The sequence below is a fragment of the Lagopus leucura genome, unplaced genomic scaffold (assembly GCF_019238085.1).
Source record: "Lagopus leucura isolate 7727_CA_CO unplaced genomic scaffold, USGS_WTPT01 Super-Scaffold_650, whole genome shotgun sequence".
NCBI classification, from domain to species: domain Eukaryota; kingdom Metazoa; phylum Chordata; class Aves; order Galliformes; family Phasianidae; genus Lagopus; species Lagopus leucura.
In genome coordinates, this window is record NW_024962253.1 from 8,057,757 (window position 1) to 8,072,154 (window position 14,398).

Below are 14,398 nucleotides of genomic sequence, written 5' to 3' on the forward strand. Positions count from 1 at the left end.
GAAGAGATCTCACTTCAAGCACACGTATCCAACACGTATCCATCTAATTCACAATGTGAACCCTGCTGCGTGTGAGAGCTGAGGGAACTGGCTCAGATGTGGAATTATCAGATGAGTTGAGAACAGCCCCACACCAGGTTGCTTAAGAGATGTGATATGTGATACTATCAGAGGAAGTTATAAAATGGGCTGCAGTAGGTACACAGTAACACGTAACACCACTGCTGGATGCAGCATCACCTTCTTGGAAGGCTGGCAGATTTGCTAGAGCTTTCTAGAAAGTGCTCAGTGCCAGTGACTGCAACGGGGGGAAGTACCATTTCCAATAGTAAACACTGATGTACCAAGAGTAACAATTCTCACAGTGGTTTACTTCTAAAAGAAACAAATACAAAACTCTTTTCATCAGTTCAATTTATTGTTCTCGAGTGGCACAAAAAAAAATTTCAACTTCTCCTTTTCTTTTGCCTTGCAAAACAGCAGAGTACAATTTGGAGCCATCAATCTACAATTAACACATACTTCAGATGGTCTCCAATTACATTTTCACACTTCCTGATGATAAAAGAGGCATGTGTGCCAGACAGCAGCTGAAATTAGAAAAGCTGAAGCAGTACTTGCTTAAAAAGCTGCATTGCTATTTAAGGCAGATTTGGTGAAAGTCTGACAGGCAATTTCCTCAGGAAATGATAACAATTTTGCCTACAGCAATACATTAATCTTGATTGAAAAGAGGCTTTTAGAAAATACTTCACCAGTGTGAAATCATATTGGTATTAGACATTTCTGAATCTTCTTATTTAGAATTCAGGCCATTACCTTGCAGGAATGGTTGTATGTGAAGGGATTACAGTGATGGTTTACCATCAGAAAAGCCAAAGCTTTTCAGAGAACTGGTAATTCAGGCAACGCTGCCAGCTCCACAACTTCTCAAGCTGTGTTCTCGATGAGAAGAGCAATACCTTGTCCACCTCCAATGCAAGCTGACCCTACTGCGTATTTCCCACCACGACGCCTGTGCCGAAAAAGAAACAGTGAAAATGACTTGTACTCATTAAGCCACAGTAAGAGTGGTCCTGATTTTATAAACAGAAACTGGCTATTGACATTTCAAAGGTACTACTAATGATGAGGTTTTGTATGTGTATGTTCTTTTTTTTTTAGAAAAATATCACAAAGCCTCCACTGCTGCAGAAGTATTTCTGTAAAAAAAAAAAAACAGAGTTCTAGGTCTGGGCCTTGGACCTTTTAAAAGATGGTACATCATATTGATCTTAGATGTACTAAATGGCAAGGAATACCATCAGGGGTACTTACTGCTTTAACTCAGATACTACAAAAGGCAATAATTCAAGTAAAATTATACTGCCATGGGAGTTTTTAAAAGCTCCTTCTTCTACAGCCACAAGCAAACATTTTTTCTTTGCAAGTTGCAAGTTGAGGCTTTATGGCTGAACTCTTGTGAGTGTTGTAAGCACCAGCAAAACACTCATAGAATGAAACACAGAATCATCGAATGGCCTGGGTTGAAAAGCACCATAATGATCACCTAGTTTCAACCCCCTGCCATGCGCAGGGTTGCCAACCACCAGACCAGGCTGTGCAGAGATCCCATTCAGTGATCTCTGCTCTGAAGATAATGGAAAGTGGAAAGAGAAAGAAAAAAATTGGAAAATTCAGGCTAAAATTGTGCTAAGCATTCCAAAACAATCAAAATTTCTGGAAATGGTCTAAAGGAGAAAGGTGATAACAGGGTCAGTGGACTGGCAGATTTTTAGCCGCACAGTATCTGTGTTAAAACTCCTCTGCAGCTGTAAATTCACTACCAGCAGCTCTAAGTCATGAACATACCTTAATTCATAAACCAGGTGAGCTGTGATTCGTGATCCTGAAGCACCCAAAGGGTGACCCACAGCAATAGCACCTCCATTGACGTTGGTTTTTTCAGGGTCCAGGCCCAACACTTTTTCAACAGCCAGATACTGAGGTGCAAATGCCTCATTCACCTGAAACGTGGGAGAAATGACACAACTGCTTGCACAGACTTCCCACAAAAGCTTTCAGCAGTGCACACACAAGATGAAATGAGATGCACTTCTCCAAGCCATCCTGATTGAAAAAATATTAAACGTTGTCTTTTGACATGTATTCAGATGACATATAAATCATCACGTCAACAAAACGAATTCACATCCTTCTGGCATACTTGATACAAAGCAAATATGTATTATACTTCATTAAAAAAAGGGTTCTACTGCATGTGTTTATGACATACAGCCAACAGAACAGCCTCGTGTTGTAGCTTTTTTCCTACGGAATGCTATCAGGCCATTTTCAGTCTTCACATGTCTGCGACTTTAGTTATGACCATGCAACTGCGTGGCTGAAACAAGCTGGACAAAGGTCAGACAGGCAAGCAAGGACAGGTGGGCTGCAGGCATGCATAAACACCTACCTTGTGTTAAATGGAAACACACTGAGTGTAGCGTTCCTCCTAAAAAGACCAGCAACCCCGCTGTCCATATTAAAGACTCTTACCTCTACCAAATCCATGTCCTTCAAAGTCAGTCCTGCTTTCTTCAGAACCTCAGTAATTGCAGGAACGGGGCCTGTTTGGAAAATGGTATGCATAGTTAGTTAAATGAAACATAAATAAAGCCTTATAAACATGCTACACATAGGATAGCTTCACAAGGCCTCATCAGACTGCCTCTCATAAGTGCCTGCAAAGGCAGTGAACTCTGGATACGTCACTCACCTGCTCCACTATTGTGGTAAAAGAACTGAAAGATCTGAAAACTACGTGGCAGCCTCACCCACAAACTGTTGAGGAAAGCAAGGAGCACCCTTACTGCTGAGCTACACTGTTAGACACACCCGTAGGTTTCAAGTCAAGAAGCCAGCCACTAGACAAAAAAGACCTCAAGAGCATTGTGAGGCAACTCCCCCTCTCCAGTACTCCTGGCTTCAGCTTATTCTTTCCTCACCACTTGCAGCCTCCAGATACATATAAAAAGACACGTTTAGAGGTCTGGTGCTAATGTGTTTAGTTATGGGTATTGATGTTTTTGTGTTGATCGTAAAACTTAACTTCTACTTGAAGACTGTATTTTTTTATTAAAATAAAATAAAATATCCCACATAGCAAAACATTCCTCAGACCCAGACTGAAACAGCCAACTGAAGAATGAAAACAAATAGGATTTTTTTGGATAATATTGCAGAATTTGGCAATAAAACTGTCTCTAGAAGAAAGCTACAACCTGATATAAGTCAGTAGGGGAGATTAATCTCAAAGCACAGCTACCCAAGGAAAGAGATATTCAAAGAGAATTTGAAAGGGCTGTTTAGATATGTGGCTGTAGGTCAAAGATTACAAAATCAGATGGGAGCTGATGGCTAGATGAACAAAAGCCATCATAAAACATGACTTGAACATTTCACTACCAAGAAATGATGCTGACACCACACAGCTCAAAGAATAAAAAACATAAAAATGAGTAAATGAGCCAAAAGACAGAAACATTAAAAGAAGAAAGGGCTCAGGTCAAAGCTCAGTGGATCATTAGAAAGGCTTAGGCTTAATACCAGACCCTAAATGTTTCTCTTTATAGACTGATTTTAGTATGCTCGTTATGTACCAGAGTAATGGGAAGGTCTCTTGTGGACAATGCAAAGACCATCAACGACAGCCAAGGGCACCTCCCTCCACAGCCTCTTTTTCTAAATAATGCATTCTATCACTTAGACATTGTCTGCCCAACATTATCAGTATGTGAAAGGGCAGTTGCTCCATCTGAGCTCCTCTGTTCTCAGATCTGTTGCTGTCATGTCTATGAATCTCATCTGGTTTTTTTCAGTTGCTGTGGAGTTAAGGACTGAAATGTTCCTCCGTATGATTTATGAAGTTTTTAAACAGGCTAAAAGAGCTGCCTGACCTGCAAACAATGGTCTGGTTTACAAAGCACAGTGACTCCAGAAGCCTAGCGAAAGAAACCCTCCCTCTGCATTTGCTTTGAAGGTTGGCTTAGTCAGATAGCCTGAGCAAGAAAGCAAATCTGACAATGCTTCATTTGCATTTGCACTGACACATGAAACCAGCCAACAATGAGTTCTCTGAAGAAAACAGCAGAAAGGAAAAGTAATGGTGGGGTACAATGCTGTCTGCAAACCCAACAGAAGGGAAAAACCCTGGCACGTCTGGATCAGCTCTGAAGGTTTGTTTGAATTAACAGCTTACTTGATTAGAAAACATAAAATATGAGAATAGGAAAAAATGATTAGTGGGCTTACCAGAGTACTATCTGATGTTGGAACCCAGTCTTAACTTAAGCAACAGAGTAAATAATGAAAGGGGTGGACAAAGCCAGTACTCCTTCAGCAAAACAACTCATAATTAAACATTAATGGGAATGTAAGGCAAACTTCAGGATAAAATCTGTCCCTTTTTGTTTGTTTGTTTGTTTTAAATGAGAGCACACCTATTTTCTTGACTTACTAACAGACACAGTAAGAAGGGGGGGGGGAAAAGTGGTGCAGGGACTGTGGTGCTGGGTCAGGCATGGTACATGCTCCCTAAAATGCCCAACAGAAGAAGAATTTAACTGTGCTTAATGCTGTAACAGAAAATGCATTTTCTTGCAACTTACCAATGCCCATTATGGAAGGGTCACAGCCAGATGAGTGGTAGGCAACTATTCTTGCCAGAGGAGTGAGGCTGTGCTTTTTGAGTGCTGATTCACTGGCAATGATGACTGCACCAGCTCCATCACACACCCCCTTGTAGCAACACAGAAAAGTACTCTTAGTGGACAAAGTACAAACAAAAAAATCACATTTCAAGCTAAAAATGTCCCTCAACAAAACAACTGAGCCCATGACACTGCTGTTAAAATGTAATAAACTGCTGTATTGGTGTTTATTCAAAACATACAGTGATCTTTCACTACTCTGTGGACTATGAAGGTCAAATAGATGATTAATTAATTTTAATGTTTTCAGAAAAGTAAATTTTTTTTCCACTTAAGTCTCCCTTACGTTGAAAACATAATTCTGTATATTTGCAGGGGCCCAATTAATATTAGATAATGGATGTACAATTATAAAAGATACATTACGGACACTCACACTGTGGTTACGACCTATTTTAAGCAGGAATTTGGATTATATCATTACAACAATCATTCTGGCCCAAAGAACATGAATCAATGAATTAAGATCATGCCTGGAAGAGGAACTGACCCTACCGACATGCTGCTAAGCTCCCAGTCTGCTCTGAGCAAAAGCAAAACATGGTTTGGACTATAGAGGATACTAATTGTGCTACAAAGACAAGCAGCAGCAGGCCCAGAGAGAAAATACAGGACAGTACAGGGACAACAAATTAGGAGAGCACTGAAGGTGACACCATCGTAATCCAAGGCAGTGACGTACTCACTGAAGCATTCCCAGCAGTGACTGTCCCATCCTTTTTGAAGACAGGTGGGAGTTTTGCCAGCTGTTCTAAAGTGGTCTGGGGTTTCGGGTGCTCGTCCTTTTGCATACTTTCTTTCCCTTTTTTTGTTTTCACTTCAATTGGAGCCATCTCAGCATTGAAATGACCAGCATCTTGAGCTGAAACCACAAAAAGAAAATAAAAGGTCTCTTACAAAAATAGCAGGAGATGACTGCCCGGCATGACCAATAATCCCACTTCTGTGTGCCCACAACTTTTGATCTGTCTTAGCTAGAGCTTCAGAGACAGTGCTGTTATTTTGTTTAAATAAGCCAGCTGGGGGCTTACTGCTTAGTTTTCAGAACACAACAAAGCCTGTACAAACACACTCCAAAACTTCTCCACAGAAAGCCTCCAATATTGATGTGTTATTTCAGGTTTAAATAACTACACTTTTCCCCAATCCTTAACCCACTAGATTTATTTCTCGTATACATTCATGTATTGTTACTGTATTCTGCAGCTCTGGAGCTTATCAGAGAGCCAAGAAGCTCCAACTCTCAGAAACTGCCACGTTTGATGTTGTTTGGCTTCTGGCATTTTTAACAAGTTTTACAAGATTCTTTTCATCCCAGAGTAGCCATAGGACTGTCTCCTTAATGTGAATGCACAAACATAAATAAAACCAGCAAGCTGGAGTCTTATACATCATACATAAAACAAGAAATAAGCAAAAGTCTCTTCAGTGGCACAGTTTGTAGTGAAGGCTCCAGGAATTCATTTAGATCAGCAGGGAGGAATAAAAACAGCACTCCTACTCACATTAAAAAAAAAAACATTAAGTCTGTTTTCAAGAGTAGCAGCTGTTAAAATCAACATTATTAGAACCTAAAAGTATGCTTAGATCTTTTCTTCTTGTGGGTTGCAGTATATGTTGAAATCCACAAAGACCACTACACATCCTACTTTCTTTTGCCCTACAATCCTACTTACACTAACAATCAGCTGCAGTAATGCAACGTCCCTGAATTATGGCTTTGGTCATATCTAAAGTGTCCAGCAAACAGTTTAAATGCAGGTCCTGAACAAACGTTCCCCCTTCAGATACATCTTGAGATTCTGTTTGCTCTAACTGTTCAGTATATTCCAAATCAGCCCTGCTGGAGCAGGCTCTATCTACCCAGAGCATGAATTGGAGTCTCTGCAAATCAGAAGACAAATGATGTTCACACGCACGAGCTACATAAAACTTAAAGATAATTCCAATTGCTGCTAAAAACAAGATTTGAAACTGGCCTCAAACAAAATACTTCAATTCCTACATCTACTAACCAGCTTTGCATCTCTGTTGTGTTTTCAATGCGTATCGGTCGCAGTCCTCTCGTGTGATGTTGTGTTTTGCAGCCAGATTTTCAGCTGTAATTGCCATCGGGATTTTAACGTGCGTGTCAGTTAGACTTTCCCACAACGTGTCTTCCAACTGCAAGGAACATTATTTAAAGAACACGTTAAAGTTGAGCAATATTAAAATTTATTATTGTTAATTCCTAATTATTCCACCGGCCTCTTGGGAACTGAAGTCACCTCGTAAAATTAACCCAAGTCACCTACAGATACTGTACATAGATTAGAACAAGCACACCACAAAGCAGTATGCAAGCTCTCGTTTGCTATTCTATTTCACACCAGGCCCTACAGTGGTTCTTTCCATTCACACATGGCCCTGAGAAGTTTGAGAAGAGCCTTTATATTATAGACAATACTTTGATGGAATGCATCAAATGAAATTTGGCTCTAAGACTTTACTAATACACTAATCTTGGAAGGGGAATTCAAGCGCTGTTTTAGAAGTGGGAGAAAAGTGGCATTCTTAATAAAATTGTGAACTTACAACTTAGGTGATGTTTGGATACTGGATATACCCTTTGAACATTTAAATCTGGACCTAATACACAATGACTTCACTTCCAAGAGTCTAGTGCCTATATGCCTCACAGCATATGTTCCTCTGTAAACACAACTTCATTTGCAAAACAAATTTATAACAAGTATCAGACCTTGAGTTCTGCTCCTAGTCTGGTTCCAAATCGGATGTTCCGAACTGCATAAGGCGCCTGGCTCATGCTTTCAGCTCCACCACACAGAACCACTTCTGAGTCATTAAGGCATATTTCCTGTTAACAACAACAGAAAACAATAAATCCAAAGACCTAGGATGTAACACTGCTTTTGTAAGGTAGGAACAACCTGTTTTACAGAAATACATTGCTATCTATGAAGCCATGCTCAGAATGAACTCATGCTTGATTGCATATATTTACAAAAGGTTTACCATAAGGATTGGGGTCTGTCTCTGTCTCGCACATTTCTCACCTCACCCGTCAATGAGGAATGGACATACCAGTGAAGAGGAAGAGAATTTGGGTTCACCTACGTGACAGGACTGAGAACCTGATGGCATCTCTATGGTTGTATGGTTACGTTAACAGATGTTTGAGCATGTGGTTTTGTTTTGGCTTGGTTTTAAACATCCCTACCACAAAACCAAAGAAACTTCAAAAGAAAAAGTTTTAGAAAACATCAGCCAAGTAAACAGCCAAAAGAAACCCTAACCACACACTAATTCATCACTGCTACAGTCTGCAGAGCCTGAAAGTCCTAAACTGCAAACAGACCATCTGACCACTAAAAAATTCCTTAAATGATTCACCTAGCTGCTATAAATTATCATACCCATGAAAGAGTTTGGGTCTTTGAAGGAAGAAACACTTGAAAAGCACAGATTGCTGCTTACACAGCCAACTAGGTGGGAATATAAACAATGGAACAAAAGATAAAAGCCCTCATCTGTGGTTCTGACGCCCAGTAATTATAATTCATGCCAACAGGATCACAGAATACAACCACTGTACAGCTGAACTCTATCTCACTGGTTAACACTTGTTGCATTCCTTACACTGAACTCAAAATAGCTGCAATGACCATTTTTGAAACCAGCCATTAAAAATGGCACTTTTTTGTGGAGGCTGAACTCTGGCACACAACCATGCACGTGCAGCGTGAAGCCTCTACCAGCGGTACGTGGAAACCCATAGTAAGACTCATCTCAAACACACAGTACAAGCTTCTACACATCTCTCTTATTAAAGACGTGATAAGTTACAACTAATGAAGAAATACAAGCAGAAAAGAACTTAGTACCTGGCATCCGTTAGCAATGGACTGGAAACCAGAGCCACAGAGCCTGTTGATGGTGAGGGCTGGAACTGGGACGGGGACTCCCACGCGTAAACCAACGTGTCTTGCAATGTAAATAGCATCTGGAGAGCTCTGCGGGAAGAACAAACAGTAGGCTTGTTATACTCACTCTTTCTGAAAGTAAAAGTTTTGGTCAGAAGTTGAAATGTTGTGACAAATGTCCAAATGTTGCGACAAAATTACTGGCAGAAGACAGGTGGACATTCAAGAGAAATCCTGCTAGTTGTAAGGAAAGTTCTGATTCACTTCAAAAAATTAAACTCATATTATCAGAAAGGACTAATGTCTGAATATGCAGAGACTGTGACAGAAGAGACATCGTGACAAAAATGGTGCTACAGACATAAAGGCTCTGAAGTCACTAGCTTAAGGTCTTGCATTTTCTCTTCTTGCTTATTTCCCAGCATACACACAAAAGAACGACATAAGACCAGATTCTGACCAGGAAGCAGCAGTTAGTTCAAGATAAACTGGAATTGCTCAGATTGACTCAGGGGGAAAAAAACTCCAAAACTGTGAAAAATGCAGACACAACTGCTGCTTTGCAGTCACTGAACTATGAAATGTTGCAAGTGTGATGCTCTAATTGCACACCAGCCTGTTCTAACGACGAGATTTCATTCCAGCTCAAGGCATGAAAACAGGAAAAACGTGCTGGGGATTAGCAAATAGCCACTAAATTAATCTGTATGGTTGTAGAGATCAGCCTCTCCTGCTTAAAACTGTTATCTGCGGTCCTAAAAAAAGAAAGCTAAGCCTTGCTCCCAGTAATGTCCCAAATCATGCAGGCTATGTCCCTTAGACACAAACAGGAAACACTACACTGTGAATGCTACTCGCCCATTCCATCTGCAGCCCTCTGGTTTTATTCTTGCCTACAAAGCAGAAATAACCATGTATGGCACCACAGTGAAGGAGATACTGAAACATGCACCCACCAGCCAGATTTCCATGCTACCAACCTGCAAGACATTGCCAACGATCACACTGTCAATGATCTCAGGAGGGACCTTGCCAGCAGCCAGCGCAGCCCGAGCAGCATGCTCTGTCAGGTCAGTGGCTGACAGGCCCTTCAGCAGCCCTCCATAGGTGCCAAAAGGAGTCCGCTTTGCTGCGACGATGAACACACCTGCAAGAGAAGCAAGAATTATGCAGCTGCACAGAACAGGGAACAGCTGGTCTGCATTTTTTGTTCCTTTCTATGAGTTAACAGAGAATGAATGAGAATGAATACGTTAAAAAAAATGTACAGGTAAAGAGTGTATTAGGGAGAAAATGAGGAGGTTATCCTCAACTGAGTAACATCCTAAATTTGCAAGAACCCAAGTAGTTCAAGTGATGCAGCAATACTTCAGGTGGGGGAAGTATGCCAGAATTAATGGTCAGAAGGAAAAGCTGGGAAGAGTCCAGGAGCATCCCTTTTCCAAGAAAAGGTTTGTAAAAAGGAGATAGCTTGGCTATGGAGAAGACACACTATGTCAGACATTAATAACAGTGTTTTACAGGCAGGAAAGGAACATCTGTAAGATCCCGCAGTGGACACACCTGTGAAATAATCTGTTGTTGTGTTGTTGTCAATGCTTGACCAGACGGACCCCAAGGTGATTTCTGCTCAAGCAAAGCTCTGCCCCAGCCAGGACACCTCCTGCTCACCACAGCTCCGTGCTGTGCCAGCACAAGTGGGAGCAGGCTCTGAACTTTCCCCTAGTTGAACAACAGAGCTCACACACCCACCTGCAGCTGCCACCGAATGCCTGCTGGTATTTTAAGTAATGCAGGAGAGATACATACAGATAGAAAAATAACTGCAAATGGAAATGTCTGTTCATGAAGCTGCTGGTGAACACTGCTCTGATTGCTTCCAAGGATTCTCATCCACTGCCTTTGTCACTCTGCTGTCAGAGTCAGGGTGCTCCTCCATCTCTCATGCATTCAGATCCCAGATCACATGCTCGGCAGGAAAGGACTTTCGGAACTGCTGAAGGGCAGCCATGCTGCACTGACAAGTCACACAAGAATCACAAGAATAGTCCTAGCACTGCAACAGTTACGCTCAGATCATTTGGGAAATCCCCTAGCGCAGACTGAGCAAGGTCCTTATCCTTGAAGCTTCAAGAATGAGGAAGAAAGTGAAAAACAACATGGATTTTTAAACCATAAAAATAGGAAAATAAAATGATCCCTCACACCATGGGCTTATTTCTACAGTACTGAGGTGACCTTAAAAATAAGTCTTTTCTAAGCACAATTCTGCTGCTCCCTTAAAGTGCTGATATGCTGTCCACTCAAAAACTGCAAGACGCAGCATTTATGTCCTGCAAGGAGTAAGCATGATTACAAAACCACAGAATGACTTGGCTTGGAAGTGACCTAAAAGATAATGCATCCAAAAAGCCCACTCCTCAGGTTTTTAAGAGTAGCCACTAAAACATGTATCTCTGAAGAAGTCCCTTTGTGTTTAGAGGTCAAAAAGGAACACAGGCATTGCTGTGGGCTTGGGACAAACACTACAACCTGCATGCACACACTAGAGCAAAATGAGGCTGCCTGCTATATCCACTGTTGTTTTTCACTTATTTAATCAGAATTCAAACTCTGTTTTAAAGGCCTGCTGATGTTCTTTAGCCTGCTCTCCCAGCAGCACAGCTCTGACTGTGCCTCTCATTCACCGCTCCACTGATTCCTGCCCATCTCCTCCACGGTTGTGCCCGCACAGCTGCTGTCAGCACAGGCTCCTGACCAAGTCAGCAGAATTTTCTCTCCTTTTGACCAGCAGGTTGGATACCCTCACCGTCTGCTGAATCACAAAGCATGGCTTTACAAACAGACTGGGGTTAGGGACTTTGCACTTCAGCCTTGTTTTACAATACCTCTCTTTCAGCCCCACTGTCCACATCTCCCAGCTGCTATGGGGCAGCTCCATAGAACTAATTCCAGACAAAACGAGAAGGCACAGACAAACTAGCAAGGAAATATGGAAACCACAACCTCACCCAGCAGCCAAGTTATGCCAAACTGAACCAATCGCAACAGGGTTCTGAGTGAAAGTACTCCAATTTTGGAAGATGTGAGAGACAGCTCCTACAGATGCTCCTAAGCTGCAGGAGGAATCAAAAGCTCAACTGGAAAAACACCCGGATGCGGGTTTAAGCACTCACTGCCTGACCTGGATCACAGAATAGGTTTGGGCTGGGAGGGACCTCAAAGAACGTCTAGTTCCAGCAGCCCTGCAGGCATGCTTGCAAGTGGGTGGATTCCAAAGGCAAAGGCAGACGTTGCAGATCCTCTATGCAACTGTTACTGCCGGGGTAGAGCGATCGTTCCGGGCCCGTAAGCAGCTAAAAGCAGCCCTATGAGAAGCAGAGAGGGAAGAACGGTGCGGTGCCGGCAGCTGAGCGCACAGGGAGGCGACCACCAACGCCCACAGCTCCGCGCAGCTGCTCCGAAACGTCCGCGCAAACCACTTAGGAGCTGACGGAGCTTCCTGCAGCCGCTCAGCTGTCGCTACGACCACGAGCAGAAATTACCACACGGACGCTCCCAGGCCCGGACCCCGGACTGCCCACACCGGGACCTTCGGGCCGCGCCGAGGGGCCCACAGACGGCAGGGAGCCGCCCGACGAGAGCCCACAGAGGCCGAAAGGGGCCGAGAAGGGCCGGAAAGTGTCGAAAGGCGTCGAGAAGAACCGAAAGGTGCCGAACGGCGCTAGCGGAATCCTCACCTCTCAGCAGCGCCATGGTCCGCGCCCTCCCGCTCTGCCGCCGGCGCCGCCCGCCCCGCCCCTCCCGCCCCGCCCCTCCGCACATTCGTCACGCTGCGAGCGAAGGAGGCACTGATTGATTCACAGGCGCCGCTTTAAATCTGATTTTAAATCTGACTTCATTTGTTCGTTTTCGGTCTTATTTAAATCTGATTTAATTTCTTTCCTTCCTTACCGGCCACCCGAACCCGGGGGCGAATCGGCTGTGAGGCAACGGCGGCTCGCAGCGCGTTGCCTAGCAACGGCGGTGGGGTAGGCCGCAGGCGGAGCGGCCTGCGGGGCGTTTGGGAGCCACGGGCCGGTGGTGGAGTGGTCTCGGGCTTCTGTCAGCCGCCTGTACCTGCACAGTCGCCACAGAGAGCAGCAGGGATCTCCAGACGGCTTCCCTGTGCTCCGCCCCTGTTTTGGGTGGGGAATCCTTCGAGCGCCACTCGAAGCTCTGCTGTTTGAGGAGAGGTGGCATCTGCGTGAGTAAAAAGTGCTGGCAGAGCAGTTGTGGATGTTGCAGAAAGGAGGATTACACTTTATTACGTGTATTGCCACATGGCTTCAGCTGAAGGCTTTGAGAATTAGAACATTTATTTGAGGTTTATCCTAGGAAAATGAGCGTTTTTATTAAAAGAAAAATCTGCTGTTTTGCTTGTAATTCCATTGATTTCGTGATTCTGGGTGCAGTGACATATAATAATCTTAAGGAAAAGTGGGGACAGGAATAAAGAAAAAGATATTTTGTATTTTCCCTTTTTGCCACCAACTTACCTCTGATCACTTCAGTCCACAGAATCACAGAATGGCCAGGCTTGGAAGAGACCTCAAGGATCACGAAGCTCCAACCCCCTGCCACACGCAGGGCCACCAACCTCCACATTTCACAGTAGCCCAGGCTGCCCAGGGCCCCATCCAACCTGGCCTTGAACACCTCCAGGGATGGACGGGGCATCACAGCCTCTCTGGGCAGCTGTTGCAGCACCTCACCACTCTCATAGCACAGAACTTCCCCTGACATCCAACCAAAATCTTCCCTCCCTCAACTTCAAACCATTTCCCCTTGTCCTGCCGTTATCTATCCTTTCAAATTGTTGACTCCCCTCCTTTTTGCAGGCTCCCTTTAGGTACTGAAAGGCTGCCATGAGGTCACCCCACAGCCTTCTTTTCTCCAGCCTGAACAAGCCCAGCTCCCTCAGCCTGTCCTCGTAGGGGAGGTGCTCCAGTCCCCTGATCATCTCTGTGGCTCCTCTGGACCCTCTCCAACAGCTTCCTGTCTTTCTTGTGCTGGGGGCTCCATACCTGGACACAGCACTGCAGATGGGGCCTCACAGGTTGCAGAGCAGAGGGGGACAATCACCTCCCTGTCCCTGCTGGCCACTCATCTGCTGATGGAGCCCAGGATGCCATTTGCTTTCCGAGCTGCAAGAGCACACTGCTGGCTCATGTTCAGCTTTTCATCTATCAGGACCCCCAGGTCCTTCTCTGCAGGGCTGCTCTCAAGGACCGCTCCCTCCAGTCTGTACAGCCTTGGATTCCTCCAGCCCAAGTGTAAATCCTTGCACTTTGCTATGTTGAACGTCACTAGCTCCATTCAGTGCTGAGACCACAATACCTAATGCTCACTTCTATATGTAATTTAGAAATAGAGTGTTTCCAATATATAAATACTGAAATGTGTGTTTCATTCCCATTTTTAACCAAAAATCACTGTTTCTTCTAAACTGTTTCTTTTACAGTTCTTTCTCTAACCATGGTGGAATACTGCAGTAACTGTTATATCATTTTCCTGTTAACAAAGGCATAGTGTGCAGATGTGTAAAAAATGGAAAAGTATTCAATAAGCAGTATCTCATTGCCAGCATTCGCTCCTATTTATCATTCTGCTTCTGCTGAGAAAGGGAGCCCTGCAGCTTCTCAATTGCCAGTGAAGGAAGTGTGAAGAAATGTTGCAAGCAGT

At 43.7% G+C, this 14,398-nt stretch overlaps 1 protein-coding gene across 1 annotated transcript; it reads right to left on the reverse strand.

Annotated features, from left to right (window-relative positions):
- Positions 1–397: 397 nt before the first annotated feature.
- On the reverse strand, positions 398–12,464 carry ACAA2 (acetyl-CoA acyltransferase 2). Its single transcript, XM_042862335.1, has 10 exons — positions 12,415–12,464; positions 9,655–9,821; positions 8,636–8,764; positions 7,492–7,608; positions 6,767–6,914; positions 5,438–5,613; positions 4,650–4,779; positions 2,539–2,609; positions 1,852–2,006; positions 398–1,015 (listed from the first exon to the last, which is right to left on the reverse strand). The coding sequence occupies exons 1-10, from the start codon at positions 12,428–12,430 to the stop codon at positions 931–933; spliced, it is 1,194 nt and encodes a 397-aa protein (XP_042718269.1). The 5' UTR covers positions 12,431–12,464; the 3' UTR covers positions 398–930.
- Positions 12,465–14,398: the final 1,934 nt, after the last annotated feature.